Source organism: Bos taurus, chromosome 23 (genome assembly GCF_002263795.3).
Source record: "Bos taurus isolate L1 Dominette 01449 registration number 42190680 breed Hereford chromosome 23, ARS-UCD2.0, whole genome shotgun sequence".
In the NCBI taxonomy this organism is placed as follows: Eukaryota; Metazoa; Chordata; class Mammalia; order Artiodactyla; family Bovidae; genus Bos; species Bos taurus.
In genome coordinates this window covers 28,902,667-28,916,723 of record NC_037350.1, presented here as the reverse complement: position 1 = coordinate 28,916,723, position 14,057 = coordinate 28,902,667, and the positions used below count along the sequence as shown (strand labels likewise).

The 14,057-nt window shown below is 52.1% G+C and overlaps 2 protein-coding genes and 1 long non-coding RNA gene across 4 annotated transcripts; 1 reads left to right on the top strand and 2 right to left on the bottom strand.

Moving 5' to 3' along the window:
- Positions 1-111: 111 nt before the first annotated feature.
- Positions 112-3,548, bottom strand: LOC132343633 (uncharacterized). Its single transcript, XR_009492562.1, has 2 exons — positions 3,468-3,548; positions 112-1,579 (listed from the first exon to the last, which is right to left on the bottom strand). It is a non-coding gene; the product is annotated as an uncharacterized lncRNA (long non-coding RNA).
- A 120-nt stretch (positions 3,549-3,668) lies between these two features.
- On the top strand, positions 3,669-6,827 carry PPP1R11 (protein phosphatase 1 regulatory inhibitor subunit 11). 2 transcript variants are annotated; one of them, NM_001100295.2, is made up of 3 exons: positions 3,669-3,969; positions 5,036-5,144; positions 5,581-6,827. In NM_001100295.2, exons 1-3 carry the CDS (start codon positions 3,901-3,903, stop codon positions 5,781-5,783), a joined length of 381 nt encoding a protein of 126 aa, NP_001093765.1. In that variant the 5' UTR covers positions 3,669-3,900; the 3' UTR covers positions 5,784-6,827. The 2 variants fall into 2 exon arrangements, with proteins under 2 accessions (NP_001093765.1, XP_005223660.1); XM_005223603.2 differs by having other exon boundaries at positions 3,695-4,204.
- RNF39 (ring finger protein 39) lies at positions 6,764-12,205 on the bottom strand. The gene is made up of 4 exons (XM_003587705.6): positions 11,668-12,205; positions 9,958-9,980; positions 9,652-9,743; positions 6,764-8,215 (listed from the first exon to the last, which is right to left on the bottom strand). The coding sequence occupies exons 1-4, from the start codon at positions 12,031-12,033 to the stop codon at positions 7,863-7,865; spliced, it is 834 nt and encodes a 277-aa protein (XP_003587753.6). The 5' UTR covers positions 12,034-12,205; the 3' UTR covers positions 6,764-7,862.
- Positions 12,206-14,057: the final 1,852 nt, after the last annotated feature.

Genomic DNA, 14,057 nt, shown 5'->3' with positions numbered 1-14,057 from the left:
TTTTTATTGCTCTTGAGATAATATTATATACACACACACACACACACACACATATTTTTTACACTGTAACAGATTCATATATAGAAAAGTAGGAAAAAAAATCAACAGGAATCCCAATCCACAAAGATTTTTTATTTTAATGGGCTTTAAACTCTACATGCTGAGTCATAGCTTACTTTTTTCAGTTTGAGCCAAAAACTTTAAAGGCAAACAAATACTTAGTCCAGGCACAATCAGCATATTCAAATTTCAGCCTGGGAATTAGTATTCCTGCATTCTTTGGTTTAAGTAGTGACTAGAAGATGAACTCCGGGAGTTGGTGATGGACAGGGAGGCCTGGCATGCTGCGATTCATGGGGTCACAAAGAGTCGGACACGACTGAGCGACTGAACTGGACTGAGAAGATGACAGACATGATTTATCTTACAGTTGTGTGGCCCTTTATATTTTGGGAGCTCTCATGAGTTTGAGCAAGCTCCAGGAGTTGAGCAACTGAATGGAACTGAACTGAACTGATACACTATCCATGGCAACTTAGACAGATGGGCAACTTAGTTTCTTCCACTGTGTGTCTGAACATTTCTGGTAATTGACTTTAGTGCCCCACTCCTGAAATATAATAAAATCTGTTCATGTCCTGTCCTACTTTAAGCCTTTTACGGACTGGATAATCTCCAAGTTTCTTGCAAACTTTACAGGGCCTCATAACCACGTCTACCTGTCAGTCATCATCTGGAACTCTCCTTCAGTTCAGTTCAGTAGCTCAGTTGTGTCCGACTCTTTGCGACCCCATGAATTGCAGCACACCAGGCCTCCTTGTCCATCACCAACTCCCGGAGTTCACTCAAACTCACGTCCATCGACCCGGTGATGCCATTCAGCCATCTCATCCTCTGTCCCCTTCTCCTGCCCCCAATCCCCCCCAGCATCAGAGTCTTTTCCAATGAGTCAACTCTTCGAATGAGGTGGCCAAAGTATTGGAGTTTCAGCTTTAGCATCAGTCCTTCCAATGAACACCCAGGACTGATCTCCTTTAGAATGGACTGGTTGGATCTCCTTGCAGTCCAAGGGACTCTCAAGAGTCTTCTCCAACACCACAGTTCAAAAGCATCAATTCTTCAGCGCTCAGCTTTTCTTCACAGTCCAATTCTCACATCCATCCATGACTACTGGAAAAACCATAGCCTTGACTAGATGGACCTTTGTTGGCAAAGTAATGTCTCAGCTTTTGAATATGCTATCTAGGTTGGTCATAACTTTCCTTCCAAGGAATAAGTGTCTTTTAATTTCATGGCTTGCAATCACCATCTGCAGTGATTTTGGAGCCCAAAAAATTAGTCTTGACACTGTTTCCACTGTTTCCCCATCTATTTTCCATGATCTTGGTTTTCTGAATGTTGAGCTTTAAGCCAACTTTTTCACTCTCCTCTTTCACTTTCATCAAGAGGCTCTTTAGTTCCTCTTTGCTTTCTGCCATAACGGTGGTGTCATCTGCATATCTGAGGTTGTTGATATTTCTCCCAGCAATCTTGATTGCAGCTTGTGCTTCTTCTAGCTCAGAGTTTCTCATGATGTACTCTGCAAATACAGGAATGCATTTTCTTCAGTACACACAAGTAATTTATATGCTGCTTTCTTTACCTAAAAAACTCATTCGTCTGCTTGCCTGTTCTTTACCACTCTTTTGCTCCTTGAGAAACATACACTTATTTTTATCATACAAACTGGCTTATATTGTAATTTATGAGCTTCCAGATGTTCAAGCTGGGTTTAGAAAAAGCAGAGAAACCAGAGATCAAAGAGCCAACATCCACTGGATCATCAAAAAAGCAATAGAGTTCCAGAAAAAAACATCTGCTTTATTGGCTATCCCAAAGCCTTTGACTGTGTGGATCACAACAAACTGTGGAAAATTCTTAAAGAGATGGGAATACCAGACCACCTGACCTGCCTCCTGACAAATCTGTATGCAAGTTAAGAAGCAATAGTTAGAACTGGACATGGAACAACAGACTGGTTCCAAATCAGGAAAGGAGTATGTCAAGCCTGTATATTGTCACTCTGCTTAAAACTTATATGCAGAGTACATCATGAGAAATACTGGACTGGATGAAGCACAAGCTGGAATCAAGATTGCTAGCAGAAATATAAAAAACCTCAGATATGCAGATGACACCACCCTTAAGGCAGAAAGTGAAGAGGAACTAAAGAGCTTCTTGATGAAAATGAGAGTGAAAAATTTGGCTTAAAACTCAACATTCAGAAAACTAAGATCATGGCATGTGGTCCCATCACTTCATGGCAAATAGATAGGGAAACAGTGACAGACTATTTTGGGGGGCTCCAAAATCACTGCAGATGGTGACTGTGGCCATGAAATTAAAAGACACTTGCTCCTTAGAAGAAAAGTTATGACCAACCTCGACAGCTTATTAAAAAGCAGAGACATTACTTTGTCAACAAAGGTCCATCTAGTCAAAGCTATGGCTTTTCCAGTAGTCATGTATGGATGTGAGAGTTGGACTGTGAAGAAAGCTGAGCGCTGAAGAATTGATGCTTTTGAACTGTGGTGTTGGAGAAGACTCTTGAGAGTCTGTTGGACTGCAAGGAGATCCAACCAGTCCATCCTAAATGAAATCAGTCCTGAATATTCATTGGAAGGACTGATGCTGAAGCTGAAACTCCAATACTTTGGCCACCTCATGCGAAGAACTGACTCATTTAAAAAGACCTGACGCTGGGAAAGATTGAAGGCAAGAGGAGAAGGGGATGACAGAGGATGAGATGGTTGCATGGCATCACCGCCTCGATGGACATGAGTCTGAGTAAGCTCTGGGAGTTGGTGGTAAACAGAGAAGCCTGGTGTGCTGCAATTCATGGGATCGCAAACAGTTGGACTCAACTGAGTGGCTAAACTGAACTGATGACCATTTCTGTGTTTAATCTTTCCCATCTCCACCCCAGACCAAGTGTAGGCAGTATGTGACTAAACTCAGTTTCACAGATGAGTCTTACATCTATGTTAATATTCTAATGTCTTATATTTTTGTTAGTATTTTTTCCGGTCTTCCCCATTTGTTGTTGTAGACTTGGAGCTAAAACGCAGACTCGAGAGTGTTTCATGCGCCAGTGACAGGAAATAATCCATATTGAAGGTGCATTAAGTGCCCTGCTCCAACCCCTACGGGCACAGAGGGAGGATTAAAATTCTTAATCAAGTGTGTTTCCAGCTGCTCCCAGGTCCCGACTGCATAATTCCCAGATAAAACAATAAGGAAACGAAGTTAGGCTGTGGTAGGATCATTACTATTGCCCCTTATTTTTTCCCGCCCTCACCCCCCCCCCCCGCCCCGCTCCCCCCCCCGCCACACACACACACACAAGGAATGGCAATGAAATGGACTCAGCTACGGGACGTCTGAACCGGGTGCGGTACCCAGTCTTCAGGAACAGGCCCAGCTCTAACCTCCACCGCGGATTCCTGCTCAATCTCTGCTTTGCAAGACCATGCAGTCATTGCTCGCCCCGCCTCCTGCTCCCGTACAAAAGTGATGCCTCTTCCGCCAAAGTTGTGTCGCCTCCTTGCGGCGCCTGCGCACTGTCACATTACGGCGGAACTAATCCGGCGACCCAGCGCTTTGACGCATTTAGTACCAGGAAGGGAAAAGGGGGACCACAGAACGCGTCACACCCGGAAGTAGGGAGCCGGAACTGGGGTTGGACAGGTTATCCCCAGGGGTGGGGCAGCGGAGGCCCAGGAGGAGGGGGAAAAAAGAAGGTGGAGGATCCTGGCTGCTAATCTGAATCGATACCGATTCTCTTAGACCTCAGAGACACAGAAAAGACAGAAGGGTGCCTCATCCCCTTTCCTCCGCTTCTCTCTCTCCTCAGCCTTAGCCATGGCGGAGGCAGGGGCCGGGCTGAGTGAGACCGTCACTGAGACAACGGTTACCGTGACAACGGAGCCCGTGAGAAAGGCTGGGGGCGGTGCTGTTTAGGGGTCTGAGAGATACCGGGAGGGAAGGGATAAGGCTTTGGAGAGTTGCTGGATGGGCTGGGCCTGGGGATATGGGAGGAAGTGGGTTTGGGAGAATCGCAGAGTATTAGGGATTTTTTGGTGTGTCAGAGTTGGTGCAGAAGGCTGGTCAAGTGACATGCAATAGAGTTAAGATGTAGGTGATACTGCTTGGGATGGTGGTGTCTGTAAGTATTGAAAGACTGGGAACTTGGCGATTAATGAGCAAGGGATGTACTGGGGGAAATGAAGGGTTGTGTGAGAAAGCATGGTTGGAAGCTCGCTGTAGGGAAACTTGACACTAAGCATGCTTATCAATAAATATTTCTTGAAGAGATTATTGCAAACGGAAGCAGAGGGAATGAGGGAACAAGAAAAGGGAGATGATGGGAGTATTTTGAAAAATCAGAGATGTAGAGAAAAACAGCGTTTTTGCAAAAACATTGCTTTCAATAGGAGATGTTCCTGTCGGGCTTAATAACCCTTTGATTAAGGGAGTTTAGAGTAATAGTTACTAGAGATGCCAGGATGCTGGAGAATAGGTGGATAACAGATTGGGAGGGCTGGGCTTGAGGATGAGAGATGTGAGAACAGAGTCATTTCTTTAATGGGAAAAAGAATAGGCGTTCTGGGAAAAGAAAGGGAGATCAAAGTTTAGGCATTGGTGACTGAAAAAATAATTTTCATGTATTAATACCACCAAAGATGATTTGGGGAGGAAGATGGAGGAACAGCGAGGATTATATTTTCCTTTGAAGATTTGCTGGGACTTTCCCTAGGTTAGGAATTGTATCTTCTCTGTATACTAGTGGTTACTAAGAATACTAAGAACAGAATTCCTCAAGGGACTCCTTGAGGTCAAAAACCTGTTCTATCTCCTCCCAGCATCAGCTCCTCTGTAGCTGTGTTTGTGATCCTGATTGAACTGGGAAAGGGAAGAAAGGAGGCCCCAGGGAGGACGCAGGAAGAGTTAGTAGGAGGGGACTAGCTAGGTATGCCTATCCTTCTTAACCTTCCAGGAGAACCGGAGCCTAACCATCAAACTTCGGAAACGGAAGCCAGAGAAAAAGGTGGAATGGACGAGTGACACTGTGGACAATGAACACATGGGCCGCCGCTCATCAAAATGTGAGTAATTGTTGCCCCACAGTAACGCTGGAGTCCTGGCTCCCCTAAGCATATCTTTTGCCTTCAGGCATTCACTGGCCTTCCCAAAGCCCCCAGATGCTCACAGTCCTGTGGCTGCCTTGGTGGTTCTCTGTTATCAGGGAGAGGAGGTTAAAGTTAGAGGGAAAGAGGTAGGGAGGGGCTTCAATTTCCATGTGCAAGGCCTAAAGTCAAAGGTATCTGAGGTGGGAGAAGAGGAGCTTTGGATTCCCGGCTGGAAAGGCAAGGTGGGTAGGTGACAGAGTCCCAGAGTGTAGGCCTGGGGAAGCTGGATCTGGAAGGTAGAAGGAGAAAATGGTGGGAAGTAGGAATTTTGACTGAGATCCAGTGGGAATGGAACTGACACTACATCTGAACTCTTCCTCCTTTTTCACTGGGCTCCTCCATCCAAATCCAGGCTGCTGTATTTATGAGAAACCTCGGGCCTTTGGCGAGAGCTCCACAGAGAGTGATGACGAGGAAGAGGAGGGCTGTGGTCACACACACTGTGTGCGGGGCCACCGCAAAGGACGGCGTCATGCAACCCCGGGACCAAGCCCCACCAGCCCTCCCCAGCCTCCTGACCCCTCCCAGCCCCCTCCAGGGCCAATGCAGCACTAAATTCCTCGCTCCCCCACCATTCCTGTGTCTGTCTGGCCCTGAATGTATTCATGTGGCTACTCGGGGACTAAACCCACGATTTGATCCCTTCTCCAGCCCCCTCCTCCCCTCTCCTCTGCCTGACAGAGGGAAGAGGGAGAGGAAGGTGGACAGAGATCCTGGAATTCTGACTTGCTGCTATTCCAGAACCTAGGCTTCTGGGTTCCCCCAGCCCTCATTTCTCCTTACAATACCCAGCCTCCTCTCTCCAGGGATCCAGGCATCTTGATCCCAATCTTTTTCCTTTGTTCTCACTGCCAAACTGCCTGTCCTGGGATCCAGTTATCTTGGCCCCTTGCACTCTCTACTTGAGTTCCAAACAGCTAAATTGGGTTTCCAGCAGCCCCAGCTTTCACTGCCAGGGTCCTAGTCAGATTCCAGGCAATCTTGCTCCAGCTATGCTTGTTAATCCTGGCTTAGAGCTCTTCCACTTATGTATTTATGTCATCCTAACTCTTAGTCGTTGCCTGTGGGATGTGAGGTCTTCTGTGAGACCTCAGGGCTCCTAGCCCTTTCCCTTCTCTCCTGCCCACTTCCCCCAAGCCCTTAAGAGGAGTTAGGAGAGAGGGAGGTCTTTGTCCTTCTCACCTTTAATGAGAAATGGAAAAAAGAAATGGGCATGTCCTCTCTCCTCACCGTTCTCATGTGACTAGGGTTTCTGACAAAACTGGCTCCAAGACTAGTCACTTAGAGCCCACTATCTCCTCAGCCTTTGGTCTTCCAACTTAGGAGACAGATCCGACCCAGGGGCCTGGGTCCCTGGGAGAGGATGGAAAAGGGAGGGAGCCAAGAGATGCAATCTCACCCCTTCCTTCCAAGGCCTTGATGTCTCTCCCAGCCCAGATATCCAGCCCTCCCAGCCCTCCCCACCCCTTACTGGGATCTGGATATCATTTTCCAGGCCTTTTGCAGTGCACAGTTGCAGAGATCAGTCAAATCCATACCACCACTGAGATCTCATTTATTGCCACAGATGCACAAAATAAATAACCCAACATCACAAAATGTGTTAAATATGGACCCATTTATACATATGGGGAAAGAAGTGAGGCTGTATATACAAGGGCAAATTTGGGGTGTCTGGGCCATGCCCAGGTTGAGAAAAGGAGAGGTAGCACCATTGGTTCTGTGTTATGAGTATGTGCCATGCTCATATGGAGCTGGCTGTGGGGCTGGTGGGGAGTGGGTTGTTGGTTAAGAAGATTCTTAACAGGAAATGGCTGTAAGCATGGAAGGTAGTCAGGGTGGAATAGAACTGTCCTGCCCCCCATCTCCCAAAAAAAGAGAGCCCTAAGGCCCAGGCCAGAGTTAAGCCTCTTGTCTTAGGGGAGGAAGGTCTCCTTTGTCTTGAAGAGAAACCTTAGAGTGGAGAAGGCAGGGAAGCCCAAACCTCAGAGCTGTGGAGAGGGCACCGTGCTCTTCTTTGCCAGGAGGAGGGGCAGGGGTGGGAGGTAAATATTTGACCAGCTGGCCCTCTATGTATTAAAAATGGGCCATTTACCAGTACTGGTGGGGCAGGACCTGTTCCCCAATCAAGCCTGGGAAATATAGAAGGGGAGGGATCCCTGGGGGAAGTACTGAGATAGCCGAGGGGGAGGAGCATCCCAAGATGGGGGAAGGAGGTTCAGGAACTCTGCTTTGGGCATGGATGTGGAAACGAGGCCAGTTGAGGTCCTATTTGGAGAATATGGAGGGAGGTCCGGGGTGCTTCTCAATACACTTGCCCAGTGGGCACGGGCAGGATCCCTGGAATGAGTACGGATGACCGTGCTCATTTGGGCCAGGCCAGAACGGGGGTTGTGGGCTAGCTTCTCAGCCTTCCGCGGGCACGATGCGGAGCTGGGCGCGGGCGTCGCGGGTGCACAGCAGCGGGAACACGCGCTCCCCGAGGGGACCGGGCGTCTGGAAGGCGAAAAGCAAGTCGAGGGAGCGGCCGTCGTAGAAGGCCACGCGGCCCCGCTCCCAGTCCAAGTCCACGCGGATGCGCCGCGGCGGGGGCCTGGCGCCGCCCAGCGGGGTGGGCTCTGGGGCGGTGAGCGCTCACAGCCGGCCGCCGCGGCCCTCCACGGCCCACACGGCCCCCGCGGGGCACAGCCCTACTCGGCCCTTGCGTCGCACCGACTCCCCGGCCGCGCCCAGGGCGTAGAGGCTCTCCCCGTCGTCCTCATCCTCCCCGGAAGAGTCTCCGCGGGAGGCGGCGTCCGCGGTCTCCACCTCCCAGCAGTGGCGGCCAGCCCCAAAGCCTTGCGCGCCCAGCACCGCTGGAAGCTGATCGAAGCGCGCCGGGCCATCGGGGGGCGCCGGTGTCCCCGGTGGGGCCAGTCGGACGCTGCGGCGGTCCTCAGAGACGAGCAGGCGGCGGTGTGCGGTGCCAGGATCCAAGGTCAGGTCGGCTGGAGAGAGGAAGGCACGAGGAAGACCGTGTGAGAGGGCTTTCCCAGGCGGAGACGGGGTCGGACGCAAGAGGCTCACAACAGCGCTCTACAAAGGCGGCTGTAGGACCACCGAGGGTGAAGGCGAATGAAGAGTAGGCCTGGGCGAGACCCCGCCAGCGCTGATGGGCCACTTCCTTCTGGAGAGTTGGGCCTGGAGAAGGACCCTGCCGGCCCAGGGCAGGGGCATAGCGCAGAGGTTCAAGGAGGGGTTGTCTGGGTTGTGGACTTGGAGAGAGTGAAGCTGGACTGACTTCTTGGGAGCCAGGAGGACCGATATGTCAATCTGCAGCATCTGGGGCAGGGCGTGGGAGCTGGGTCCACAGGATGGGAAAGGTGGAGCTCAAGAGGAGGACTGATACCAGAAACCAGCACCCCAAGTGAGGGGGTGGGCAGAGAGAGGAATCCGAAGTATCCTGATAAACCAGCCCACCACCCACAGGAATAGGTGGGAGTAGACAGGCCTAGTTCTACAGGGAGGGTGGGGCGGAGGAGAGAGAAGGCGGTGATAGCCAAGGGACCAGAAAGAATTAGTCCTTGACCTTGTGTGTTTGGGGTGCTTTAAAGAAAGATTTCTGGACTAGGGGTACTAGAAGCCATCTGGGATGGTGGGTGTCCATCAGGGTGGAGCACCTTCTCTAGGCAGTTTAAAGAGGGGCAGAGGACAGCCGTGGGAGTGATGGAAGGAACTCCCCAGAAGCTGCAGAGAAGGCCCAGAGCCCCACGGGCAAGGAGACACGCGAGTTCCAGGACACTTCTGGAAGGGAGTGATGAGAAGTGGTGGCAGCAGAGATTGGACTTCCAGGGGTCTGTTGTGTGAGTGTATGAACAGGAAAGGGGAGAATGGCTGGAACACGAGGGTTAAGTCTTGACCTTGTTATGGGTTAAATCGTGTTCTTTCACCCCCCCCCCCCAAAATATGAAGTCCCCCCAAGACCTCAGAATTTGACTGTATTTGGAAAGAGAATCTTTATAAAGGTAATCAAGTTAAAATGAGGTCATTAGGGTGGACCCTAATCCAATATAACCCATGTCCTTATAAAAAGGGAAGTTTGGACCCAAAAAGTGTGTATAGAGGGAAGTGTGTCTAGAGGAAAGACACAGGGAGAATGCCATCCACAGGCCAAGGAACACCTGAGGCTACCAGAAGCTAAGAGAGAAGTCCTGGAACAGATTCTCCCTTTCAGTGATCAGAAAGAACCAATGCTGTTGATACCTGACTTCTATTTCTAGAATCATGAGACACTAAATTTCTGTTAAGCCACTTAGTGTGAGATGCTTGGTTATGGCAGCCCTAGGAAATTAACAGAGACATCAAAAAGGACTGGATCATATTTGAGAAAAGGGAACAAACTGAAAAGTTTCTCATTTAGTTCCCTCTCTTCTGCCCTCCTTACCCGTCAGTCTGTGAAGCATGTTTTTGACCACTGGGTAATCTTCAGGGAGCTCATCCTCTGAGTTAGATGCCTTGGGTGTTGGGGCATCAAACCTGGAGGGATGAGGGAGAAGAGTCAAGAAATTGGTAGACACCCTCTGCCCTCTGATGCCTGCACCCCTCCCCCACTCACATCTCTGGGGCAGAAAAGGGTGAGGCCAACCCAGGAAACCTGTCTGGGAGTGGGGATGAAGCTGTGGTTCCCGTGACAGGTGATGGATGTGGCCGCTGGTAGTGGAAAGGAAGAAACAGTAAAAATGGAACTCACCTTCTCCATGTCATCTTCATATCCTGGAGTGGACAGAAAAAAACATGGGTGTGAGCTCTGGGCTTCATCCTGAGGGGAGCTCCCCACCCTCAGGTGGCTGGGTCTGTTCTGGTGAGGGCCCTCTCCGCATCTCAAAGTGATCTCCCATCTTTAGCCCCGTGTGCTCCTTATTCCTCTCACTCTCCCCTTCTCCTTGCATGACCTTTCCTTCCTGTCCATCACCACGTTCTCATCCCCCTAACTCCACCCCCCACCATCCGCCTCCCTCGCCCCAGAGCCACTCAGTTCCCCTTCCCTAGTGTCATCCCGGCCTTTTTCTGCCCCCAGAGTCCTCACCTTTCCCTGCTTCCTCCCCACCTCCCTTCTCTGTGTCAATGCCCCTATGCTCATCCACGTTCCTGAGGGTCTATCCCAGATAAACATCCAGCTTTATCCATCACAGAGACCAAACACATACCTAGAGTCCTTAGGCTAAGAGTTCGTTAACTGAAGTCTTATAATAAAACCGCTTCCCCTCTTGCCATAAAAGCCCAGTGGCGTTTATTGGGCCTTTTGTTCTGTGTCTCTCTACCCTGACCATGGAGGCAGCTGGACTTGGATGTGTCCCAGAAGGCCCCGCCGACCTGCAGGGCACCCTGGGAGCCGGTAGAGGGCGTGGGATGCTCCCTCTCCAAATTCTAGGATTCCTTCTTTCCACGTCTCTGTCCAGTGGAGAAGACTGGGGCAGACCAGAGGGATGGTGAAGGGGAGAGAGGAAAGACAACTTGTCTAGTTATGCCAATTACACAGAGACTAATTAGGTATATGTAGACTTCAAAGGGTGGAAACAAGACTCTAGACCGGCTCGGCGGCTGGCGAGAAGCCAGAAGGGAATCCGGGGCGCCTGGGGGTCGATCAAGGGAACGGGGATGGTTGACCGCCAAGGAGTCAGAGGCCCAGGAGGGACGCGGGAGAGTGGGAGGGTGGGCGATCAGGGTGGGAAGTGGAGAGGAGCCAGGGGTCCCCAGGTTGTTCTCCCAGACCTTGCCTCCACCCGTGTCCTCCTCTGCCTGGGGCCCTGGGAGGGGCTGAGAACAACAATAACAAGCAACACAGCAAGGTCTAGACCGGAGCGCGGGGACCTACCCCAGGACGCTGCAGGAAAGTTTGGACCTGCCTCTCTTCTTCCCTCCTTTTGACAGCCCCCCTCCATCTCTCCCCTCCCGCTTTTTCTCCGCCCTCCCTCCTGCTCCTCCTCCCCTGGGCGAGTTTCGATCTCCCTCACTAACCTCCCAGGCCCCCAGATTGCTCCCGCCCCCTTCTGCTTCCTCCCCTTTCCTCCCCGCCGGGCCTCCTCCTCACTGGCGCCCAGTGGCGTCTTTCCCAGCTTCCCAGTTCGCGCGCTCTTCGCAGGGCCTCGGGGGTCTCCCCGAGTTCTGTCTAGTGCCCCAGCCCCTTCTCTGCCTCCCTAACCCCTTCCCTCCAGCCCCTCTAACAGGAGCCAGGCATCCGTCCAGCCCCCTTGGCTCTGGGCACAGCGTCAACTCCTTCCCGCCGTGCGTCCTGGCACCTCTCAGTTGACAGCCGCCGCCCCCTCGTCCTCAGCTGGACTCTTTCCAACTCCTTTTGCCTAAACTTCCAGAAGGGCCCCGGGTCGGGAGTTGCTGTTCTCCCCAGCCGATCGCCCCTTCCGCGGACAGCTGCGGACTCGCGAAGCGCACCCCGCCTCACCTCTCCCTGCGGGTCCAGGCAGCCCATGGTAGGGATGCGCCCGCCTCGGCGTTTCCCCGCGCGGGCTCCGGGCTCGGCCAGCTTCTCCCGCAGCCCGCGGCTGATGCGCACCTCCACCGCCAGCCGCACGTTAGACCTCAGGCTGCGGCGGGGGCACGGCAGGCCGCAGCACGGACAGGCGGTGGGGGGCGTCTCGGGGCCGGTCGCCGGCGGGGTCCCCCAGCGGCGGGCCAGGCACGCGCGGCAGAAGCTGTGCTCACACGCCAGGAGCACCGGGTCCTCGAAGGGGCCCCCACACAGCGGGCACGTCGCCAGCTGCTCCAGACGCTCCACCAGCCCCGGTCCCAGAAGCTCGGACGCCTCCATGGGGAGCCAGCGCCCGGGCGCCGTCCCCTCCGCGACCACCGCGACCGCCTTCGGGTGCGCAGATGGCGGTGCGCCTCGGCTGCTGGCTGCGTCTCTGCCCCGCTCTCCGCCTCCCGCATTAACTTTCTGAGGCTTTCCTGGGATCGCCTCCGTCTTCAACCAGTCTGTCTCCGCCAATCTCCCCACCACGTCAGGCTTTATAGGGAGGGAGGAGGCCCCTGCGGGAGGTAAACATCAGGCCTTGCGTAACACCCCATCTGGTTCTCCCGCTTCCCGGTAAGATTCGGGGGGGGGAGGGTGGAAGGGACACCTAGGTCTCGACCCGAGCAGGTGGTCGCTAGGAGGCGCTCTGGGGGCAAGGTAGCAAAGTAGCAAGATGTGGGGTGCGTAGCCCTTGACACCACCACCCCAACCTCCCTCAAGAGCCGGGATATCGTCTTCCCCTTGGCCTGCACTGTGCAGGTGGGCAGGATGCCCAGGCTTGCTTTTGGTATGTGTGCCCACATCGCCAGGGTATGAGTCATTCCAGGTGGCTGGCACACCTACATCTGGGGGGCTGGGGGCACTGAAGACAGATCTGGTTTGTGTGGCTTTGGCAGGCCTCTGAGCGCTGGCGAGTGGCTGTCATTCCAGGCGCCTCTCTCCATCTGCCTGCCTTACCTATTAAGGGCTTAAGGACATCGAAGCTTTGGGGTAAGGGGTGGGAAGCAGGCGCCCACATTCCTGACTCAAGGAGTCCGGGTCCGGTTCTCTCCGTTCTACCTCTGGCTGGCTCCCAGGCCTCTGTTGTTTCTTCCTCTATCTCTCTTTCTACTTGTTTCTGTCTCTTTTCCCTGTGTATGTTTTTATTTCCACTTTTCTCTCCTCTCCTTCTTTGGTGTGTACCCAAAGGTTATCTATTTTCACTCTTTTGGTCAACTGAGGCCCAGACAGCTGGCATTGTCAAGGTCACACAGGTGATGACCCAAAGTGAAGCCATACCCAGATCTTCTGATTTATGGCCTTGCTGTGACCCCACCCTGCCCCTCTTTAATTTCAGATCCCTAGAGTCAGTTCAGTTCAGTCACTCAGTTGTGTCCAACTCTTTGTGACCCCATGAGTTGCAGCACGCTAGACCTCCCTGTCCATCACCAACTGCCGGAGTTCACTCAAACTCATGTCCATCGAATTGGTGATGCCATCCAGCCATCTTATCCTCTGTCGTCCCCTTTTCCTCCTGCCCCCAATCCCTCCCAGCATCAGAGTCTTTTCCAATGAGTCAACTCTTTGCATGGAACTTCCTTCTACATTTTTTTAAAACGTATTTATTTATTTTTGACTGCGCTGGGTCTGCGTTACTGCACACAGTCCATCTCTAGCTCCAGTGAGCAGGCTTCTCATTGCAGTGCCTTCTTTTGTTGTGGGGCCCAGGCTCTAGGCACACGGGCTTCAGTGGTTGTGGCCTCTGGCCTCTAGAGCACAGTCTCAGTAGTTGTGGCACAGAAGGCTTAGTTGTCCCGTGGCATGTGGAATCTTCCCAGACCAGGGATTGAACCTATGTCCCCTGCATTGACAGATGAATTCTTAATCACTGGACCACCAGGAAAGTCTTCTCTTCTACGTTCTGATTTTTTCTTTTTTTTTTTTTTTTTGGATTTTTCCTCATGCCCTGTTCATTACCTCCATCTCTGTCTCTCTCCTCCTCCACCCTCCTGTTCTCTCCCCCTTATCTTAGTTCCTCTGCCTCTCTCATGCTAGGCCTTTCTGTCTGGGTACTCCTGGGGGGTTGTGAATAAGTAAATATTCAGATGTCTACAACTGCAATCACACACTGTTGCACAAACATGCATGCGCATCCAACAATGTCTAAATGCCCCCAAATGCACAGCCCTAATCGTCAGATACCCTCATACAGTGCAAAACCACACATATGCCACAAATGGTCTCATACACACTTTATCACTGGGATGGACACCCGGATTATTTAGGAACAGATAGACATACTGGAAGAAAACATGCAAAGACACTCTGTCATTAAGTTTTAT

Coding starts and splice junctions, on each gene's coding strand:
- RNF39 (XM_003587705.6), bottom strand. CDS start 12,033: ATGGAGGCGTCCGAGCTTCTGGGACCGGGGCTGGTGGAGCGTCTGGAG. Junction 9,981..11,667: donor GCCTGGACCCGCAGGGAGAG/GTGAGGCGGGGT, acceptor TGTCCACTCCAG/GATATGAAGATGACATGGAG. Junction 9,744..9,957: donor ATGAAGATGACATGGAGAAG/GTGAGTTCCATT, acceptor TCATCCCTCCAG/GTTTGATGCCCCAACACCCA.
- PPP1R11 (NM_001100295.2), top strand. CDS start 3,901: ATGGCGGAGGCAGGGGCCGGGCTGAGTGAGACCGTCACTGAGACAACG. Junction 3,970..5,035: donor TTACCGTGACAACGGAGCCC/GTGAGAAAGGCT, acceptor TTAACCTTCCAG/GAGAACCGGAGCCTAACCAT. Junction 5,145..5,580: donor GGGCCGCCGCTCATCAAAAT/GTGAGTAATTGT, acceptor ATCCAAATCCAG/GCTGCTGTATTTATGAGAAA.